At 39.5% G+C, this 23,767-nt stretch overlaps 1 protein-coding gene across 1 annotated transcript in view; it reads left to right on the forward strand.

Moving 5' to 3' along the window:
• Positions 1-10,296, forward strand: part of TMCO1 (transmembrane and coiled-coil domains 1) — a 52,558-nt gene extending 42,262 nt beyond the window's left edge. Inside the window, exon 7 of the mRNA XM_047784024.1 lies at positions 9,724-10,296. Within this exon, the coding sequence (XP_047639980.1) occupies positions 9,724-9,822 (99 nt within the window). The 3' untranslated portion in view covers positions 9,823-10,296. The remainder of the gene's footprint in view (positions 1-9,723) is intronic.
• The last annotated feature ends 13,471 nt before the right edge of the window (positions 10,297-23,767 follow it).

The raw sequence follows: 23,767 nt of genomic DNA on the forward strand, positions 1-23,767 counted from the left end.
CAGAAAGTGATATAACTACTGAGAAGAACAGGTTATTCAGGCATGAGCATAATCTGATCCCCTTGAATTATTTCAGTGCGTGAGTTCAAGGCTTTATTAAGAATATTCCTGTCCTTGCTGGAGATTGATTCAAGTCCTCATACTATGCCAGGAATTTTTCTTTAATTCTAAGAATGTAAGAACAAAAAAAGTGATTTTCTCTATACGCTTATGGAACTCACAGTTTATGTGGGAAGACAGACCCATTAAGTAATAGTAGAGTGTGATTGATGCCCTTTGTGTGTATGTGCTTGCACAAAATGGTATGGGGCGGGGTGGTGGGGGTTGGGGAATGTGCTGTAAAAGTAAAACGGCTTCAAGAATTAGTTCTTCGAAACTAAGATTTTATATAAGGGGACCATTTAATTTGTATCTTGAAGGATGAATGGGGATTTCCAGTCGTATCAGAATATTAGTATAGAATGAGAAAAATCATAGAGGCTTGAAAGTGTGGGATGAATATAGAGACCAGAATTCAGAATTGTTAGTGGAATGTAACAGGAGATGAAGCATGTCACTGCTTAATGACAGTCTGTGCCTCACAGTATAGCGTTAAGTGATTACTCTGCTTTTTTCCATGTCTTTCTTATAGTGCAAGTCTGTTAGTGGCACATTCTCTTAATCTTCGTTTAGCAAAAAATATTTTATATTTATTTTTGAAGGTTATTTTCATGGGATATAGAATTCTAGGTTGACTCTTTTTTTTTAATCCTTTAAGCATTTTAAAATGCCTTTCCGCTATCATCATCATCTTCTTTCCACTGTTTTCATTGTTTCTGATGAGAAGTCCTTCATATCTTTGAATCCCTGTAGATAATGTGTCACTTTTCTCTGGTTGCTTTCAGATGTTTTTTTTCTTTAAGTTTGGTTTTTAGCAATTTGAGTATGATGTGCCTAGGATATTTTTTAAAAATTATCCTGCTGGAGCTTATTGTTTTTATAAAATCTGAGAAAATTTCAGCAATTATTTCTTCAAATATATTTTTTTCTGCCCCATCCTTTCTTCTAAAGATTCCATTTACATATATGTAAGATCAATAGTCTTATTGGTATTGTCCAATAGGACACTGAGTGTTCAATTTTTAAATTTTATTTATTTATTTATTTATTTTTGTCTTTTTAGGGCTGCAGTTGTGGTGTTATGGAAGTTCCCAGGCTAGGTGTCGAATTGGAGTTGTAGCTGCTGACTTTTGCCACAGGCATAGTGCCACAGCCTCGCCAAATCCAAGCCTTATCTGGAACCTACACCACAGCTTATGGCTATGCCAGATCCTTAACCCACTGAGCAAGGCCAGGGATTGAACCCACATCTTCATGGATACTAGTCAGGTTCATAAGTGCTGAGCCACATCGGGAACTCCTGAGTGTTCAGTTTTTTAAAGTTTTTTTCTCTGTGTTCTTTAGATAGGATAATTTCTAGTAATTTGTTTTCAAGTTCACTGACTCCTCTTTCACCTGTTTCATCATCTAAACTCATCCAGTGATTTAAAATTTTTGACTGTAGTATTTTTTTAGCTCCAGAATTTCCATTTGGTTCATTTTGGCTTTTCTCTTTCCCTGCCGAGATTTCCTATTTGTTCATTTATTATGAAACATATTTTTTTTATATATCCTTAAGCATAGTTACTTAGCTGCTTTACACATTCTTTGTACTGATTCTAATGTTTGGATCATCTCAAGGTTGAACTGTATCTATTGCCTATTCCCTTTAGTATTTTCCTTGGTATGTCTTGGATTATATCTTGGGCATTGTGAATGATAGGCTGTAGAGATTCTAGATTCTGTTATTTTAATAAGTGGGAATTTTTTTGTTTGTTTAAGTGTGCAATTAAGTTGGCATTCAGACTCCAAAGTCTTTCTTCTTTGTGGTATGCAATACCTGAAATCTCACTTATTTTAGTTTTAGCTCGGCTGTCTGAAGGCAAGTCTCATGCATGAATGGTTTAAGAGTCAACCAGGGATATGGGTGGAGTTTAGATGTAGAATTTTAAACTACCCAGTGTTAGCTCTCTATTTTCCAGAAATTTTTTCCCCTTGATTTTCAGGTGTTGTAGTTGACCTAAATCCTGTCCTTTGGTTCTTCAGACCAATAAGGCTACGGTTTCATTCTGAGTTTTGGATACCCCTCACAGTGTCAGCTGGGTTCTACTATCCATTGTGAGATTTAAAAGTATAAAAAATTTTTGTCTTCATACACAAAGCTAAAATTCAGAACATTTTTCTTGACTGACTGAAAGCATCACTTGATTCCCTAATCCCTTCAAAAGAGACCTTAATTACAAAAGAGGCCTTTGGACAACCCAGGACTGAAAAATTCATTTAGCTTTACAAAGGAAATGGGGTTACTCAGGTGCAGATTTGATGTGCTCATCTTCTTTTCAGAATTTTGATTTCCACTATGCAAGAATATGTGTTGAAGTCTGCAATATAATTTGTTAAAACATTCTAGGATGTTAGAGCCACAGCCACACAGGACTGTGGCTCCTTGAATGTGCTTGGTGAGGAAGTTTGAAGGACCCAGCAGGGGGCTTCAGATTCCCAACACTATTTTATCTATTTTCTGTGTTGGATTTTTACATGAGATTTTGTTTAAAGAGAGAATTCTGTGGCTAAAGGATCTGAAAACAATTCATCTGGCGAACCCTCTTCTTTTAAATGTAAGGAAAATTGAGATTTGGTAAAGTAAAAAGATAGTGCTTATTGTTTTCTTTGCCTAGTTTGCTAGTACTGGAAAACAAGTCTTCTGACTGCTAACCCAGTACTATTTCAGCTATACCAGTATTGTACTATCATTAAATATTTAATCTCTGTGTTATTCTCCTAAACAGCCTATTTTGATATAGTGTGAAAATCCTGGGACTATTGGATGGGGCCATTTGAGGTGATTGGATTTTACACACAGCATTATGAATAAAGTAAAGATTATGTTATGGGGGAGTTCCCATCGTGGCGCAGTGGTTAACGAATCCGACTAGGAACCATGAGGTTGTGGGTTCGGTCCCTGCCCTTGCTCAGTGGGTTAACGATCCGGCGTTGCCGTGAGCTGTGGTGTAGGTTGCAGACGTGGCTCGGATCCTGCGTTGCTGTGGCTCTGGCATAGGCCGGTGGCTACAGCTCCAATTCAACCCCTAGCCTGGGAACCTCCATATGCCGCGGGTGCGGCCCAAGAAATAGCAACAACAACAACAACAACAAAAAAAGATTATGTTATGGGAACTTGATGAGAAATTGTAATCAATTGGAAAAGAAGGCTGGTTGCCAGATGCTAGAGGAACTAATGAAGAGTGAAGAGAAGACTGCCATGGCTGAGTTATTTTAGCTAAATGACTAAGGAATAAAATTTAGCAGAATATTTTATTGCCTGTGACCTGGGTCTTCCCAAAATATCCAGTTAGCAACCAACAACTTCCTTTTCTTGATCACCGGTCCTTATCCTTTGCAGAGAGGAAGGAACGCAAATCCTGTAGTGGTATTTTTCTGGGTTTCCTGCCAAAAGAAGGCATGATTACGGGAAAATGTTTTTCCTTTGTTTTTCCCTTCTGACTCTTCAGTTGTTACCCTGTTATACAGGACTAGACAGAAATTCAAAATAATTGTTTTATATTTTTCTAAGACCTTATTATATCTTACATTTTACTTCTCTGTTAAGTGTTCTTCTATATCATCCTCATAATTAAAACTCCTGTCTTTTAGCAAAATGCATATTTCTAAACTAAATCTTCCTAATTAAGAAGGCCTGAAAAATTGGAGGAGAATTGAGAGACTGAGGAAGCAGTCAGGTCAAGTTTAATAGATAAGAGTGTTGAAAGATATAAAGGCGATAACATATGCAAACATACCTGCTATATAGTATGAAGCTCAGTGAGTATTTATTGAATTACCTGACAGTTAGATCTCCTTTTTTAAATCTGCATGTGAGGATAATAATAAGCCTGCTTCACTGAGTTGTTATAAGGATTAAATGAGAATATACATGTGAGGTGCTTAGAACAGTGTCTACCACTTTGAGATTACACCTGTGGAAATATTTGCCTTTATTTTAAATTATCCTGTTTAGCAATATTTCAAAAAAGTTGAAGGCAAGGAACGAGAAAAGGATATACAACTGTTATTAATACAATGATTATTTTTCCATATAGTCCTTTTTTATCATTTATTTATATATATATTTTTTCCTACTGTACAGCGTGGTGACCCAGTTACACTTACATGTGTACATTCTTTTTTCTCACATTACATGTTCCATCATAAGTGACTAGACATAGTTCCCAGTGCTACACAGCAGGATCCCATTGCTAATCCATCCCGAAGTCAACATTCTGCATCTGTTTACCCCAAGCTTCCAGTCCCTCCCACTTTTTTCCATATAGTCTTACATTCTTTATATACTTTTTTTTTTTTGGCCACACCCACGGCATATGGAAGATCCTGGGCCAGGGGTTGAATCTGAGCCACAGCTGCAACCTAGGCCACCAGATTCTTTAACCCACTATGCTGGGCCAGGGATCAAACCTGCACCTCTGCAGTGACCCAAGCCGCTGCGGTCAGATCCTTAACCCCCTGTGCCACGGCAGGAACACTTGCATTTTTTATACGCTATTTTAAATTTCAATTTTATTTATTTATTTTGCTTTTTAGGGCTGCATTCTCATCATATGGAAGTTCCCTGGCTAGGAGTCAAATTGGAGTTGTAGCTGCTGGCTTACGCCACAGCTACAGCAACGTGGAATCCGAGCCAAATCTGTGACCTACACCATAGCTCATGGCCATGCTGGATCCATGATCCACTGAATGAAACCAGGGATCGAACCCTCATCCTCATGGACACTAGTCCAGATGTGGCTCAGATTCGATCCCCGGCCTGGGAACTTTCATTTGCCTCAGGTGCAGCCAAAAAAGGGGAAAAAAAGAAAAGTATTTTTTTGCTTTTATTTTGTATTTAATGATTTTTATTTTTTCCATTATAGCTGGCTTACAGTGTTCTGTCAATTTTCTACTGTACAGCAAGGTGACCCAGTCACACATACATATTATATATACATTCTTTTTTCTCACATTATCATGCTCCATCATAAGTGACTAGATATAGTTCCCAGTGCTATACAGCAGGATCTCATTGCTTATCCATTCCAAAGGCAATAGTTTGCATCTATTAACCCCAGATTCCCAGTCCATCCCACTCCTCCCCCTCCCCCTTGGCCACCACAAGTCTGTTCTCCATGTCCATGATTTTCTTTTCTGTAGAAAGGTTCATTTATGGCATATATTAAATTCTAGATATAAGTGATATCATGTGGTATTTGTCTTTCTCTTTCTGACTTATCTTAGTATGAGATTCTCTATTTCCATCCATGTTGCTGCAAATGGCATAATTTTGGTTTTTTTTTATGGCTGAGTAGTATTCCATTGTGTATATATACCACATCTTCTGCATCCATTCATCTGTCGATGGACATTTGGGTTGTTTCCATGTCTTGGCTATTGTGAATAGTGCTGCAGTGAACATATGGCTGCAAGGAAAGTTTTGTCCAGATATAAGCCCAAGAGTGGGATTGTGGAGTTGTATATGGTAGTTCTATGTATAGTTTTCTAAGGTACCTCCATACTATTTTCCATAGTGGTTATGCCAATTTACAATCCCACCAACAGTACAGGAGGGTTCCCTTTTCTCCATACCCTCTCCAGCATTTGTTATTTATGAACTTATTAATGATGGCCATTCTGACTGGTGTGAGGTGGTACCTTATAGTAGTTTTGATTTGCATTTCTCTAATAGTCAGTGATGTGAGTTGAACATTTTTTTCATGTGCTTGTTGACCATCTGTATGTCTTCTTTGAAGAAATGTCTGTTCAGGTCTTTTGCCCGTTTTTCATTGGGTTGTTGGCTTTTTTGCTGTTGAGTTGTGTAAGTTGTTTGTGTGTTTTAGAGATTAGGCCCTTGTCTGTTGCATGGTTTGAAATTATTTTCTCCCATTCTATAAGTTGTCTTTTTTTTTTTTTTTGGTTTCCTCTGCTGTGCAAAAGCTTGTCAGTTTGATTTCATTGCACTGGTCTATTTTTGCTTTTATTTCTGTTGCCTTGGGAGACTGACCTGAGAAAACATCTGTAAGGTTGATGTCAGAGAATGTTTTGCCTATGTTCTCTTCTAGGAGTTTAATGGTGTCTTGTCTTACATTTAACTCTTTAAGCCATTTTGAGTTTATTTTTGTGCATAGTGTGAGGGTGTGTTCCAGTTTCACTGGTTTACATGCAGCTGCCAGTTTTCCCAGCATCGCTTGCTGAAAAGACTGTCTTTTTCCCATTTTATATTCTTGCCTCCTTTGTTGACGATTAGTTGACCATAAGTGTCTGGGAAAGAAAAGTATTGCACTGCCTGGATTTCCATGAACTTCAGCCTTGGTTGCTAAAGTGCCTGTTGTTTTAGCATTTTTGTTGTTGTGGTGGTTGTTGCTGTTAGGGCTGTTTTCCATCTCTAGCAGTGGCTTGTGTCTAGTAGTCGTTTATATGTTTTTAGTTCATAATGAGACTACCTTTTCAGTCTGCCTTTTCTACCCATTCAAGTCTGCCTCTCAAAATATTTCCTATTTTCATTTCATTTGTCTTTAAATCCGTACCTATAATTTAAAGGGCATCAGAGGTTTTTATACTGGTCTTTATCTCTAAAATGATAAGGACTCACTTAATTGACCCTTTTGGTCAGAAAAACTGAGCAAAGATGCCTTGTATATTTTGTCTAGAGTGTATTATGGTAAAAACATGTAACGAGACAGATGTGTTTATCAGCAGCTAATTCTGTAATGTCTTATTATTTCAAATATTATCTTTAAAGTGATTTCCCATCATGCCTAGCTTAATGTCAGATGTATTGTAGTTGGTCAGTACTTACTGATAAAATAAAAACGTTTATCTTATTGCTTTGTGCAGTGGATTTCAAGAGGGAGTATGGAGTAGCTATTTTTATTATGAAAGTAATACAAGTATTCTTCAGCTTTACTAAGGAGAAGTAACCTGAACTACTAAGGATTGGTTTTTCTTCTTTTTTTTTCTTTTCAAGGCCACACCTGTGGCATATGGAAGTTCCCAGGCTAGGAGATGAAATGGAGCTACAGCTGCTGGCCTTCGCCACAGCCATAGCAACATGGGATCTGCGCCAAGTCTGCAAGCTACACCACAGCTCACAGCAACACCAATTCCTGACCCAGTGAGTAGGGCCAGGGATCAAACCCTCATCACATGGATACTAGTCAGATTCATTTCTACTGCACCACCATAGGCGCTCCAGGATTGTTTTTTCTTGTTTTTAGATTTCCTCCCTCCCAGCAGGAACTCCAGATTTCCTTCTTTCTCTCTCTCTCTCTTTTTTTTTTTTTTTTTTTAAAGAGCCTTACCCACGGCACATGGAAGTTCCCAGTCTAGGGGGTCAAATTGGAGCTGCAGCTGCCAGCCTACGCCACAGCCACAGTAACACCAAATCCAAGCTGTGTCTGTAACCTATACCACAGCTCACAGCAACACTGGATCCTTAACACACTGAGTGAGGCCAGGGATTGAACCTGCATCATCACGGATACTAGTCGGGTTCTTTTTTTTTTTTAGGGCCCCACCCACAGCATATGGAAGTTCCCAAGCTAGGGGTCAAATCAGAGCTGCAGCTGCCAGCTTACACCACAGCCATAGCAACTCGCAATCTGAGCTGCGTCTGCGACCTATACCACAGCTCACAGCAATGCCAGATCTTTAATCCACTAAGCGAGGCCAGAGATCGAATCCACATCCTCATGGATCCTAGTTGGGATCATTAACTGCTGAGCCATGAAGGGTACTCCCACTAGTCAGTTCTTAACCCACTGAGTCACAATGGGACCTCCCCAGATTTCTTTTTTGTTGTTGTTGTTGTTGTTGCTATTTCTTGGGCCGCTCCCGCGGCATATGGAGGTTCCCAGGCTAAGGGACGAATCAGAGCTGCAGCCACCGGCCTACGCCAGAGCCACAGCAACGCGGGATCCGAGCCGCGTCTGCAACCTACACCACAGCTCACGGCAACGCCGGATCGTTAACCCACTGAGCAAGGGCAGGGACCGAACCCGCAACCTCATGGTTCCCAGTCGGATTCGTTAACCACTGTGCCACGACGGGAACTCCCAGATTTCTTTTTAAAGTAAACATGATCCATAGTATTGTGAGTGATTGCACAAATAAAGTTTTTTTTATAGTAAATATAATTTAAATTTAAATAAAATTAAATATGATTTTTATGTTAAATATAATTTAAAAATTGTCTTCATATTTAAATATTCTGTTATATTCTGACAGAGTGTAATCTCTAGAAATATAAACACCTACCTCAAGCAGTCATCATTCATAAGGAGCCTGAATATAGATATTTTCATAGTGCTTTGTACACAGTAGGTGTTCAATAACTGTTGAATGAATGCATACAAGTTAACCTGCCTACCAGGTGGCAGAGTTTGTTCTGAAGAACTTTACAGAGGAAGTACTGTGTAAGAGAACTCATTAGATTAAGAATCAAAACACATGGGTTTTAATTCTAACTCTCCTCTTAACTTTAATATTGGATAGCCCTTCCTCCTCTTCCAAGTTTTAATTGTAATTTCTCAAATATTTTATGAAAGAATTGAGGGAGAACAGTTCGATGATCTCTTTAAAGTTTTCACCTCTTACAAATGCTGTGCAGAATCTTAACTGACCTTTCCTTAACCTTTTTGCATTCACAAGCCCTCTGCCTTCCCCCTTTAAGGCATACTGATTCTTCCCCACATTGCACTATCCACTCCTGACTGCTCCTTAGGACGCCTATACCTCTCTGCTTCCACGAGTTGAGTCATTGCCTTTCAAGAGCCAATTCTGTTTATCCCCAACTGTTTGTGCTGGTTTTACTTCTTGTTGCATTTATATGATTTACTTTAGTTTAATGTTATAGTAACAATGAAATCTGAGTATAAAAATGGTTGTTTGGAGTGCCCTTGTGGCACAGTGTATTAAGGATCTGGCATTGCCACTGCTGTGGTGCAATTTCAGCAATTTCAGTTGCCGTCCTGGGTGGAAACTTCCAAATGCTGCAGGTAGGACCAGGAAAAAAAAAAAAAAAAAAGCTGTTTTTATGAGAACTAGTTTCATAAAGTTGAGTTTCTGAAAACCCCCAAACTATTAAATTTAGGTGAGACAACTGAAAAAGATGAAGGGAAGTGCTAAAAATCCAGGAGGATTCTGGACTCAGGTTACTTTGCAAGATTCTGAATTCTCTCGCTTCTTTCAAGAAATTGAAACTGAATATTTTAGTTTCAGCTTCACTTCATGCAATAATGACTAAATCCAGCCATAAGACCTCCATTCAGAGAAGAGGCTTGGCTACAAGAAGTAGCCATTGAATGTACTGTGTATACTTTGTGTTGAAACAAAAGATGACCTCTTTTTGATTTTACACTTGAAAAAAATCAGCTTCTTTGGTTAGTAGCTCAAGGTTCCATCAGGTAAGAGGGCTTTTACTGTTATGTGATCTCCATAACGTTGTAGGCCTTTTAAAAAGTAACATAGTGGTAATCATCCTATTTTAGATCATATCAGTACTTTTTATTTATATGGCTTCTCTTTATATGAGATCTATGTTCAACACATTTCTCTATATCTCATATTAAAACATAATTTGTATTGTTTCCTCTACAGAACATCCAGAAGATTCTTGGCCTCGCCCCTTCACGAGCTGCCACCAAGCAGGCAGGTGGATTTCTTGGCCCTCCACCTCCTTCTGGGAAGTTCTCTTGAAATCAAGAAGAACCCTGAATTCCTGTCATTCTTTTTAGACATTCAAATCAGACTGGCAACTATTTTGTAGCAAGAGCCACGGGCAGCCTTAGCACTTGGGCCACTTTCTAGTTTTATTTCTGGGCTTTTTGGGTATGATTCAAATGAGAATGGCACCCAACAAACATGATAGTGCTTTTGGTCACAGATTAATATTTTTAAACAAATGTGTTGATTGGATAAGCTCAGGTGATGTTTATGTAATGAGAAAAAATTTCTTATGTTGCTTACACAAATATTCTGTGGGACTGACTTTTAGGTATGTGCTGTGTGCCATGTACCATGGAACTTGGCTTTTCGAGAGCATTTAGAGATCTGGAAGAAAAATTTAGTTTATGTAACTTAATTGGAACTATTTGTTGTTGTTTTTTTCAAGCCAAATATATGACCTAAGATGAATAAAGAGGCCAAAATTTTAGCTATTTCATCTACAAAGAGAGATCTGTTTTGTTTTACCATATTTCTAGGTACATATTTTTAGTAATCTGAACATGAAGGTAAATATTGACCAGGAAAGGGTAATGTTTTAAATGTACTATTTTATCATACTTGCCTCATATGCTCAAAATATAGAGTTGTCCTGTTATAGGAACTGGAAAGCGTGAAAGGATAGGAAAGCAGTAATCCAAGTGAGTGCAAAAATGAGAGTTCCCAGAAGTTTCCTTCATACCCTTGTACGGTCTGTTGGCCTCTTGGGAAGGCACTCTTAGATGACCCCTGGAGCCAAGGTCATAGTTATATGAGGTTAATCTTGCAGAGCTTCCTTGTGGTCACAGTGGCCTTCAGTTCCCGCCATGCTCCTTTGTAAAGGATGAGAGGATGCTTTTACTATGATCTTGCCCCCTAATCCATGGAACTGGAAATCTGGTGTTGAGTGATATCTCTAGGAATAAGTATGTACATTTATCAGTAGTGTCCTTAGATGTATGTATTCTGGCAGTGGAAAGATACATTATTTGCAGTGTAACAACTGTTAAGCCAGACTTCTCAGTGGCATAAAATCCAGAAGATAATGGGATAATGTTTTCAAAGCTTCAGAAAATAATTGTCAGCATAGAGTTTTATGCACAGCTAAACCATAAATTTGGGGGCAAAATTGGAGACAGTATTTTCAGAGCTACAGAATCCCAGATAATTGAATTATTAAGGGATATATTTCAGGGACAAAAAAGAATACCAGGGGCGGGGTTCTCGTCGTGGTGCAGTGGTTAACGAATCCTACTAGGAACCATGAGGTTGCAGGTTCAATCCCTGCCTCTTGCTCAGTGGGTTAACGATCCAGCATTGCTGTGAGCTGTGGTGTAGGTTGCAGACGCGGCTCAGATCCTGCGTTGCTGTGGCTCTGGTGTAGGCTGGCAGCTACAGCTCCGATTCGACACCTAGCCTGGGAACCTCCATATGCCGCGGGAGCGGCCCAAGAAATGGCAAAAAGACAAAAAAAAAAAAGAATACCAGGGACAAGGTGTAGGGTATAGGAAACAGGTCAACACAGAAATTGATAAAATATATGGAGAAATTTAAATGTTTTGTGGATTATCTAGTTTAAGGATTGGAACAGTCCCATGAGGTAATTACTAGTCTTACCCTCATTTAACAGATGAAGGAACTGAGGCCAGAAAGATTAAGTAACTTGCTCAGCATCCCATAGCTTACTGAGTGGCAAAGTTAGGATTTGAGCCCAGGCAGTCTAAAGCCATACAGTCCAGGCCTCAAATGCTATGTTCTCTATAGTCTCTCCGTAGTAGGTGGTGAGTCTCTTCCCATCAGTTTCCCTTATCTCCTTAGCTCTGAAGTTGGGGGATCAGGCTTTTTTGTTGTTGTTCTTGTTTCCTCAAAGCTGTCACATAGGTGGGAGGACAGCAGAAGCTCACTAAAAGCAGATGAAATGGAACAGAAATCTCTATTTCAGGGGTATCTTTATCAGAAAAGATGCCTGATAATGGATGGTGATGACAATTAATGGTCTTTTCTTCATGTCATTAAGTATTCCAGGCAAAATAGTAGTAAAAAGGGTGGTAATGAAGGAAATGGTGACCCTGATAACAGTGATGACAAAATGATGAACTGTCTACAAGAGAACATAAGTGAAGAAACCACGCTCAAAATTCTGCCATCACTTTGGTAAAGTGAAAATAATATAGTTCATCCTACCACCTTAGGGTTTGAAGCTGGTGCTTTCTGATCAGATTTCTATGGATGAGATTTTTCATAAAGTATATTTCAGTAGAAGAGGATAAATAAGAGGGAGAACGGGAGTTCCCCTTGTGGCTCAGCGGTAACAAATCTGACTAGTATCCATAAGGACGTGGGTTTGATTCCTAGCCTTGCTCAGTAGGTTAAGGATCCGGTGTTGCTGTGAGCTGTGGTGTAGGCCAGCAGCTACAGCTCTGATTAAACACTTAGCCTGGGAACTTCCACATGCTGCACATGTGGCCCTAAAAAGCCAAAAAAAAAAAAAAAAGAAAAAAAAGAAAAAAGAAAGAAAAAAGAAGAAGGAAAAGAGATAACATCTATTCACCCTATTTCTAAAAGGGCACAGTAGCAGAGATGTGTACGGAGGAAATAAAGCTATCACACCACAAGAATGTAAGTTCAAGGAGATATTGGGGACTACTGCAGCCTCACAATTAATTTTTTAAGTTATTTTCCCTGAAAAATTTTCAAGACTCGTCATTTGGGTGACTAAATTCAGACCGTCACTGAACTAATGGAGATGACATTTCAAGTCAGAGAAGCCTCTGAACAGCTCTCAAAACACATGATTTGGCTACTATGTAAAGGGTAGGATGTCCCCTTTCCAGTTAAAAAAATCAGGCATTATTAATATTTATAATTAGGCTACTCAAGTTATACTCATAATATACTTAGTTGTAAACTTTAAAAGAAGTGCAGGTAAGCCTGAATTTATTAACAGATAACATTTCAAAATCTAAGCCAGTTTGAAAACTGGAAAGCAAGTGTACGTACTCATAGGCCTTTGACCAGATCGTGGTCCCTCTTCTCCCATTGGCAAGTTATTCTGTTTAGGAGGGTCAGTTGGTTAATGAGCACCCAAAATTCCCTTACATCTAAACCAGGCTCATTTTGTCACATACTAGTATGCAGTAGGGTTTTCAGCACACTTCAACTTAAGTTGTGTGTTTTGATACTGCCCTTCCGTACAAGTAAGAGCACCACCATATGCTCCTTTTTTGGATTAATTCTACTTAAGTTAAACAATTTTTTATTTTGCTTGAATTTATTCCTTCTTTTGAGTTTTAAAACTTTTTAGAATGGAAAAAACCTCCAAAATAAATGAGAGGTTTTGTTTTTTTTTTTTAAGGTATAGTATAAAGAACACCCAGATACCAGCTGTTCATCTTCAGCATTATTAACTCATGTCCAATCTTACGTCCACCCCCACTTGCCTCTCTCCCTCTTACACTACTCTAAAGCAAATCCTAGGTGTTGTCTCTTTTACTCATAAATATTTCAGGGCTTTATGTATTTAAGCTCAATACCTTTTTCTCACTTTAAAAGACTGACAATTCCTTGATAGCATAATTGTCTATAAATGTCAAATTTTTAAAGTTGTTTTTTAAAATCAAGAGCTATGTAAGATAGCCATATTGCAGTTGGTTGATAAGCATTGTCAATCTCTTCTAGTCTATCATAGTGGTTCTCAAACTAGAATACGTCAAAGTCACCGAGATGGCTTGTTAAAACACAGACTGCTGGGCCACCCAGAGTTTCTGATTCTAAGTCTACTGGGGAGCTTGAGAATTTGCACTTCTAACAGATTCCACCCACGGTGACACTGATGTTGGTTAGTTTGAAGTCCACTCACATTTTAGTTCCCTACCATCTCTTTTGTTTCCCCCCTTGCTGTTATCTTGTTGAAGAAACTACATTATTTACCGTGTAGTTTCCCTCAGTTTGGATTTTGCTGGTTGCATGCCTGTTTTACACACTGTTGGTTGTCTCTTTTGCTAGTCACTATTACTAATTAATTAGGGTTTGAAAAATTGTGAACTTCTAATCCTAGTATCCATTTATTAGTATCTATAGGTAGACACTTGCCTTCATCTACTGTTTGATTACTGTTTGATTACCTAGGGTTAAATTTTTTTAGGAAAAGCAGAATAAATGCTTGATTATCTGGTTTTCATAATAATGAATTGTTCAGTACTCTCCTCCAGGGGCGAACAGTCTGTGTATGTGTGTGTGTGACATTAGTAATTCATAGGTTTAAACATACCTGATTCACGTCAATTCACTGAAATTATTTTTCCTATGGAAGCTCATATTGTCCCATTTATGGCTGGTGAGAGGTTTTTTTAGGTTGGCTCCTGGGTCTATTTGCCATGACCCTAGTTTTCCTTGGTAGCATCTTTGCTATGATAAGATGTCCCAGGGCCATCTCACATTTCCTGCCTGACCTGAAAGCAGCACTTTCTCTAAGGAGGCCTGACTTTTTACTGGGAAATGGTATTTGGAAACTGCAGTCAGAGCACTGCGTGCCCATTGAGACTGGGTTACTAGGTTTTTAGGCCTTTTTTGTGGACCAAGATAGGTAATATGTTTTGTTGTTGTTGTTTTAAGATAAAATACCTCATGGGTTTATACCAGAAACTTATGCACCACTTAAATTCAGGGCTACAGAGTTTTGACTTAATTTATTTGGCTTATGTCTCTTAATTCTCATTCTGAGATTTCCAATTTTCAGCGCCAGAAACGATGGCCTGTCATATAATTAGTCATTAGCATAATCCCACCATATCCACCTGAAAGTCTCAGAATATCAACATTAGTACCGGTAACATGGTAACTGAAAATAATTGAAGTTTTTTTTAGTGGCGTGGAGGATTCTTTAAAATATATCCCAGGAAGTTCTCGTCGTGGCTCAGCAGAGGCAAGTCTGACTAGCATTCATGGCAACGCAGTTTTGATCCTTGGCCTCGCTCAGTGGGTTGGGGATCCAGCTTTGCTGTGAGTTGTGGTGTGTGTCTCGGATGCGGCTTGGATCCCCAGTTGCTGTGGCTGTGGCGTAGGTCAGCAGCTGCAGTTCCAATTGACTCCTAGCCTTGGAACCTCCATATGCCATGGGTACAGCCCTAAAAAGACAAAAAAAGATACATCCATTGTGGGTTCACAGTCAGATTACTGAGATATCAAGCTACAGGTTTCTTTTTTGATTTTATGCCACCATTTCCATTCATTTGTTTGATTTTATTTGTCATTTGGGGAGCATGCCCTTCGATTTTACCTTATAACAACAACATATAATGTTTTCATAGGTTTCCAGACTAGCCCACAGAAGCATATTTAACCCTACCTAGAGATGGGCACCTAACTACCCACACTCCTTTTATGGCTGTAACCCACTCACAAGCCCCCAAATGTGTTGAAAGATGGGCAGGTACCTAATAGTATCAGGAACAGTTGTATTTTAAGCCAGCAGTGGGGATGGCAGGGACACTACCTTCCGTGACACTGCTCCCTTATTCTTACCCACACTTGTTGGATAAAGGGAGGAGATCCAGTGGGGGAGAAAAGACCATGTGAGGACATCACTAGCACTAACTCAGTCATGTCCTCATCACTGTTGCTTAGTTTCCCTGAAATAGCTTCCCAGGTAGTCTCCTTTATTCTGGTCTCTTAGCGTCACTCCTTCATCCATCCTGTAATGGCAGTAATCTTTCTAAAATATAAATCTAATTATGTTGCTCCTCCAAGAAGAGTTATCTACTGGCTCCCGGTAGCCTGTAAGTAACCTACGTAGTGTAGAAAAAAGCATCTTAGTCTGGATCGCCCTTCTCCCATCCCCCACCCTCATCCATATCTCACATACGTCCTAGGCTGTTGTCAAGTAGATTTATTTTTGAAGTTCTGCATTTTTCACATTCTTTTTAGACTTTACTACTTTTCTCTGCCTGCCTGGAATGTTCTGATTTTCTCCTGTTTCCTTCTTAGCTTGGGTCAGGCATCTCCTCTTCGTAAAAGTTTTCTCTGACCTGGACATGGTGGTGGTAGATTTCTTTTCCTTGAATCTCAGTTTGAACTTTCCATATATGAGTCACTTATAAAAACTGGGCCAATCTCTTAACTTTCTGAGCCTCAGTTGCCTCATCTGGAAAATGGGGTTAATACTCCAGTTAAAATTCTCTTATCCAATATCCACTTAGATCTGAATTTTTGTCTAGATTCTCTTAGTTCCCTCTGAAAAGCCTGTTGCCAGATGCCCAAGGCATACTGGCTGCTCTCAGCCGCGCTTAACGCACTTTAGCTCTTAGCTCTCACCAGGGAATTGTAGAACATTACTTGTTTTACTTGTTACTTTTAATTATATGCATTTACTAAGTGTTATGTAAATTTAAAAAAATATGGGTGCAAAAGGAGAATTCGTCCTTGAAAACTGATTTGAATGGCATAGAGTGACTCAATAAAAGCAAGTTGCCAAAAATAATTGGTTGGACTTATATGTGGGTAAAATAACAGAGACTGAAAAGAGTAGTAAAAATTTAGAAAAATTCAGCACTCATATTCTTTCTTGGTGTTTTAGTTATTAATACTCTAAAGAAACCAAAATGAAATCAAAGATAATAATACATTTTGGTCTTAAAAACATTTTATTTTATGTGTTTATATATAACTGAATCACTTTGCTGTACAGCAGAAGTTAACACAACATTGTAAATCAACTATACTTCCATAAAAAATTATTTTAGGAAAGCATCACCATAAATCATGGCATTTTCGTCATCACAAGTTCCGTTTAAATTCTTCCAATTTTTGTAACCTGTATTTGAGATGGAAATGTTTTATGCATGGAAAACAAAATAAAGTATTCTTTGAAATAAGAGAGCCAGTCATGATGAATCAAACAAAAAGATACAGGAGTTCCCATCGTGGTGCTGTGGAAACGAATCTGACTAGGAACCATGAGGTTGCAGGTCCCTGGCCTCACTCAGTGGATTAAGGATCCAGTGTTGTTATGAGCTGTGATGTAGGTTGCTGATGCAGCTTGGGTCCCACATTGCTGTGGTTGTGGCTGGTGACTACAGCTCCGATTTGACCCCTAGCCTGTGATATGCCGAGGGTGCGGCCCTAAAAAGACAAGACAAAAAAAAAATACATTTTGGATTTGATGCATGCAAACAAAACAAAACAAAACACCCCAATGGGACTCCAAACAGTAGAGTCATATTCAAGGAAAAAGCCTTGGCCCTATATCAAAAGTGAATTATGTTTTAAATTAAATGTTAGGTTTTAAATTAAAACTGAGGTACATATTTTTTTTTCATGATCCTGTGATTAACTTTTTAGATTAACCTACAAATTACTGGTTCAAGTCATACCAGCTACATGGGTTTTTCCCTCACAGTGTTTTTGATGGATTGTTATGTAAAGCAATTGACATCATGCCTGACATATTGAAAGCATTTCAACTTCAAACACAGCAATCCTATAAGGTAGATAGATTATCTTTTTATTGTCCCGATTTTATGTAACAGATAAGGTTCTGAGATGTTAAATGATGTATCCAAGTAACTGTCAGAATCAGGAAGAACCCAGAGACCCTTAGGTTTCAGGGTCCATATTTCTACGACAGCACCCAGTAGGCTGACTCCATTGGGTCCACTGGTGAGCTGGAATCTTGTCTGGACTTGTTACCCTGTATGTGAAGGAAGTGTCTTCATGTAAAATAAGCTGGCCTTCCCAGAGGGTATATTTAAGTGACTATCACTGTCTCTTTTTCCCTCTCTTTTTTTGCTTTTTATGGCCAGATCCTGGCACATGGAAGTTCCCAGACTAGGGGTCAAATCGGAGCTACAGCTGCCAGCCTACACCACAGCCACAGCAACATGGGATCTGAGCCAAGTCTGCGACCCATACCACAGCTCTCGGTAATGCCGGATACCTGACCCACTGATCTAGGCCAGGGATCAAACGCTCATCCTCATGGATACTAGTTGGATTCATTTCCACTGCACGACAGAGGGGACTTCCAGAAGAAATATTAAAATTATTATTAAACCAATTAGGAAATCGTCCAACTGTCACCAGATGAATATGGGAGAGGATAAACATAAATCTACTAAGAGATGATATTTTGAATGGCTGATTTCTGAAGATGGAGGCTATCCACATTTTTTTAATCCAGAAAGTTATATTTGGATCCAAGGCCATCTGGCTGCTTACGAATATAATCAATGGTTATTTTTTACACAAGTGATTTTTAGGTTTATAATTAATTACTGCATCCATTTGCTGGACAGTCAATTCAATCATAAACAGAGGTCACACCAAGCAGGTTGAAAAACCCTGAAACCTGCTTGAGCTGGTGACAGGCTGTTCTTTTCCAGAGAAAAATTCACTTTTAAGTGAAATGGGACAATAACTTTAGAGCAGTGGTTTTGAAACCTTCTTGACAACTCATGGTAAGGAATATGTTTCATTATTGTAGCCCAGACAAGAAACAATGTTTTTCCTTCTATATGCACTCAGATAACTTGATTTTTCAAAAAATTTGGTGACATTTTCTAAATGGCATTTCCGCTCTTTTTTTTCACAGTGCTGCTCCAAGAACACTCATATAAACAGTAATGTCAGCTTGGGCAGGAAAATGGAAATTCCACTGGCTTCCCTATTTCCATTTATATCCCTTGACTGAGGGGTGATATTTAAAATGTAAAAATTTTAGCATTCCTGTCATGCACAGCGGAAATGAGTCCGACTAGGAACCATGAGGTTGTAGGTTCAATCCCTGGCCTCACTCAGTGTGGCCATGAGCTCTGGTGTAGATTGCAAACGTGGCTCAGATCCTGTGTTGCTATGGCTGTGGTGTAGCCTGGCAGCTATAGCCAAGCCTGGGAACCTCCATATGCTGTGCGTTCAGCCCTAAAAAAAAAAGCTAGATTTTTCAGATGAACAAATTTCATTTCCTTCTAGTCTTGGTTGTATCCCCTGTTGACAGGATAATTTAATTAAAAATCTTATCTTCCAATAAAAAATAATAAACCAATTTCCTGCTTATTTCAGGAGACAGGATTTATTGATATACAATATAGATAAAAACACCCAGAAGATTTCAAAATAACATCAAGTACTATTAGACCTGCTCTCAAAAATTACATAGCTACAGATATAGAGAGGTCGTAATCTCTAACTCTGGTAAGATTCAATCCTTAAAAGTTTTTTTTTTTGTCTTTTCTAGGGCCACACCTGCAGCATATGGAGGTTCCCAGGCTAGGGGTCTAATCAGAGCTATAGCTGCTGGCCTACACCACAGCCACAGGAACGCCGGATCCTTGACCCACTGAGCGAGGCCAGGGATCCCACCTGCAACCTCATGGTTCCTAGTCAGATTCATTTCTGCTGCACCGTAATGGGAACTCCAAAAGTTCTAGCAATATGAATATCACCTCCCCATTGGAATTCTTCTCAGTCAAGATCAACTCAACAGCACCAGGCTAAGTGTAGGATTAATAATACATAGTCATTATCCTCAAGACCAAGGATGAACAACATGAATGATTATGATGTATGTTGCCATATATGTAGCTACACAGAGCAAAGGAAACCACTGATTCTGTCTGGAAGGATTTGGGGGATGGGTTAGCAAAAATTAGTAAAAACAAAACCCCTGCCTTCAAACAAGGATGGCAATTACCACATTCTGAGGTAATAGGGTTAGGATTCTAACATACTTTTTTCAAGGGACACTATTCAACCTATAACATTTCCTAATTCAGTAAAATCCAAAGTTTCTGCAAAGATTCTATGAGACCCAATGAGATGTATTCACTCCCCCGCTTCCCCCCCATCCCTCTGTACTCTCTGACAACAGCCCCCCCCCCATCCTCTCTCTGTCCTTCACTCTGATCCTGACACAGGGACTTCCAGGATGTTCTCAGTACACTGAGCACATTCTGCCTCAGGGCCCTTGCACTTACTTTTCCCTCTGCCTGAAAAAGTCTTTTTGCATGGATCTTTTTTTTTTTCCCCCTGCATGGGGCTTTTTTTTTTTTTTTTCTTTCAAAGCTAGGAAATCTTTTCCCAGATGATGCCCAGCCTTCCCAGTGCCCACTGGCTGTATCTGGGTTCCAGGCTCATTCCTAGGTCCATCAATGCCAAGGAGAATAAGACAACCCTACCTGGCTTAGTCTACTCAGAATTTGTCCTAGTTGTGTGGTGAGGGAGATAGACAATGGAACAAAATCCAGAATCTGCAAGCCTGTGAAAAGGGAGAAATGGCTTTGGGTCGGATACAAATATTAAGGGGTATAGATAGTGACTCAAGAGAGGCCATTCAAGGTAGAATTGAGCTGCTTGAGGGGGCAGCCTGGCCCAGGGTGGGGCCTCAGCCTCTCTTTCTCTGTATCTTGCTATTTGCTGCCACCTAGTGCAGGAGTATTTCTTTACATCATGAGCAAGCATCCATCTTCAAGTTTAGGGGCATTAGAAAAATCCACTTGGTGGACAAAATTTCAAAAATACAATAGATGTTTGAATAAGTGGACTTCATTCTTGAATTCCATCTTTGCTCTGTAGGTTTGCTTTTTCTAATTGTCCTTTATCCCGCCTCCCGCTAAACCCACTGCTTATGTGTGTGTGCCACCTAGTGGTGAGAATTTATCCTGCAGGCTCTTCAGGGGAATGAGGTGCTGGTTCTTTGGAGCCATTAGCCCACTGTAAGGCAGATGGGACGCCTGCAGAGTGGACCCCACGCTGAGGGGATTCTGTAATAGGGCTAGTGGCTACTGGAATAGGGCCAGTGGGAGGCTCCTTGTGGTTGAGCATTAAGGCACAGATCTCAGAGATGCACAGCAGGTATCCTTACCTTTTTCCCTTCCTAGATGCTTCTGCCACTCCTCAAACCCCTCAGTATACTTCCAAGAAGACAAAAACAAAATCAGAAGGGCTTGTTTCTTCCTTTACATGGCAACCATCCTTAAAAATAAGAATGAAAGAGAGTGGGTGGACCTGGAAGTGTACCCCTTTTCCTGCTGGTTGCCCAGCAGTGTCTGTCTTCTTATTGCTTGTTTCCATCCAGCCAAGCCCGTCTTTCTCCCTGTGTCCCTTTTCCTTCCACCAAGTCCTCTGCAGCCCCTGTCCTTTGCTTAGACTTTACTACAGCCTTGGGTTTTTTATTTTTATTTTTTGATTTTTAGGGCCACATATGGAAGTTCCCAGGTTAGGGGTCAAATTGGAGCTGCAGCTGCCAGCCTATACCTCAGCCACAGCAATGCCAGATCTGAGCAGAGTCTGTGACCTACACCACAGCCCACAGAAGCACCAGATTCTTAACCCACTGAGCAGATCCAGGGATCAAACCCCATCCTTATGGATACCAGTTGTGTTTAATCTGCTGAGACACAGAATACCCCAGCTACATTACCTGAAAACCTGCCTTTCTATGAAGGTAAATATAATTACATAAATGCATCTGATATTACATGGTAATTCACAGTCCTCTTAAACAGAAACTGCTGTTCCTCTGACTTTGCTAGCTAAGGACCAGGAGGTGGGAATGACATGCCCTTAGCTATCCATCGCCCCACCCTCTGTTTTTCAAAAAGCCTGTCTTCTTTTTGTTAATATTTATTTTATTTATATTTTTCCTGAAAAAAAGAACATTTTTGTTTTATTATTTTGAAAAACAAATAAATGGCATATATCATTTTAGTAGTTTCAGGAGTACAACATTACTGATTTGATATTTGTATATATTGGAAAATGATCACCTACAAAAAGTCTAGTTAACACCCATCACCACACATAGTCAACACAATTTTTTTTCTTGTGATGAGAACTTTTAAGATCTACTCACTTAATGAGTAGCTTCAAATATACAGCACAGTATTAGTAACTACAGTCACCATGCTGTACATGACATCTACTTTTTAAAAGACAGCGTTCCCATCGTGGCTCAGTGGTTAACGAACCTGACTGGTATTCATGAGGATATGGGTTCGATCCCTGGCCTTGCTCAGTGGGTTAAGGATCTGGCGTTGCCCTGAGCAGTGGTGTAGATCACGGAGATGGCTCTGATCCCACATTGTTGTGCCTGTTGTGTAGGCCAGCAGCTATAGCTCCAACTCGACCCCTAGCCTGGGAACCTCCATATGGCGCAGTCATGGCCTTAAAAAGACAAAAGACAAAGTAAATAAATAAATAAATAAAGAGGAAATGAAATGAATCTAGTGATTATAACATACATACTTAACTTCACAGTCTACTTAGCAAATTTTATTCCAACAAGGTCATCAGGCCACAGTGTGGGGATGCAGGGACATCATTTAGAAGTAAAACCTGTCCTCTTTTCAGATTGGTATATCGTCAGTCTACAACACCTTATCCCTTTCTTAAAAAATAGTAAATTTTTTTTTTTTTTTTTTGGTCGTTAGGGCTGCACCCAGAACATACGGAGGCTCCCAGGCTAGGGGTCAAATTGGAGCTGTAGCTACTGGCCTACACCACAGCTCATACGACACAGGATCCTTAACCCACTGAGTGAGGCCAGGGATCAAACCTGTGTCCTCATGGATACTAGTCCGATTTGTTTCTGCTGCATTACAGGGGGGAACTCCCAGGTATCTTTTATTTTTTTTAATTTCTTATTTTTTTGCTTTTTAGGGCCACACCCTCGGCATATGGAAGTTCCCAGGCTAAGAGTTGAATGGGAGCTACAGCTGCTGGCTTATACCGCGGCCACAGCAACATGGGATTCAAGCTACATCTGTGATCTACACCGCAGCTCATGGCAATGCTGGCTCCCCAACCCACTGATGGAAGCCAGGGATCGAACCAAATCCTCATGGATACTAGTCAGATTCATTTCTGCGGTACCACAGTGGAACTCCCAGGTATTTTTTAGATGGGATAAAGTGTCATGATGAGTAGATTTTGAGTAAAGCAGACCATCCTCTAAGATGTGACTGGAGCCTCATCCGAATCCTTCTGCTTCCTTCCCGAGATGCTCCCTCCAATCCTTTATTCACAGAGCAGACAGGGTGAGCTTTAAAAAATTTTTGCTGGATCAGGTCACTCCCTTGCTTTACACCTTTGATGGATGCCCCATTGTTCTTAGGGTAAAATCCAGACTCCTTTCCATAACTGGATGCTTATCCTTCAGCTTCACCTTGAGCCACTCTCATCCATCTTGGCAATACACTGGCTGTCACCCAAAGTCATCGATAGTTTCTAGACTATGCTTGTCTCTTCTCCATCTGAGGAATTTCATGCATTTAGCCCTCTCTGTCAGAAATGCTCTGCCCTCAACACTTTCCTTTCCTAATTTCTATTTTTCCTTCCAGTTTTGGCTTAATCATCACCTCCTCTGTAGACACATCACAGCATTTTCCAAATTTGTGATTGCATATTTATCTGCTTATTCTCTATCTTACTATGCTTAAGTCTTAGTTCATGAGCATAGGGATCATATTTGTTTTATTCATCACTGTGAACTTCATGCCTGGCCCACAATAAAATTCTGTTAAATGAATAGATGACTAGAACTCCTGAAAAGTATTTATTTTTTAAAAAATTATTTTATTGAAGTATAACTGATTTACAATGTCGTGTTAAGATTCTTTTAACCCGCTTCACCAGACTGGGAACTCTTTGCTATTCAGGTTCGTATATGCTCAATGTCTAATTCCTCGTCCTCCAAAAAATGGAAAGGCAGGTGAAAAACCACCTACATGTCAGATTTCTCAATGGTAATGTTATAAACTGGAAGATAATAGGGTGTTAACTTCAAAATTCTAAATGAAAATTATTTTCAACTCAGAAGTCTGTGCTTACCTAATCCCACATACTAGATCACCTAGATAGATCATCAGTCATGAATGAGGTGAGAATGAATTTTTTTTCAATGAGGCAATCTCCAAAAACTTACCTTCTTTATATCCTTTCTCAAGAA

Source organism: Phacochoerus africanus, chromosome 6 (genome assembly GCF_016906955.1).
Source record: "Phacochoerus africanus isolate WHEZ1 chromosome 6, ROS_Pafr_v1, whole genome shotgun sequence".
Classification (NCBI taxonomy): Eukaryota; Metazoa; Chordata; class Mammalia; order Artiodactyla; family Suidae; genus Phacochoerus; species Phacochoerus africanus.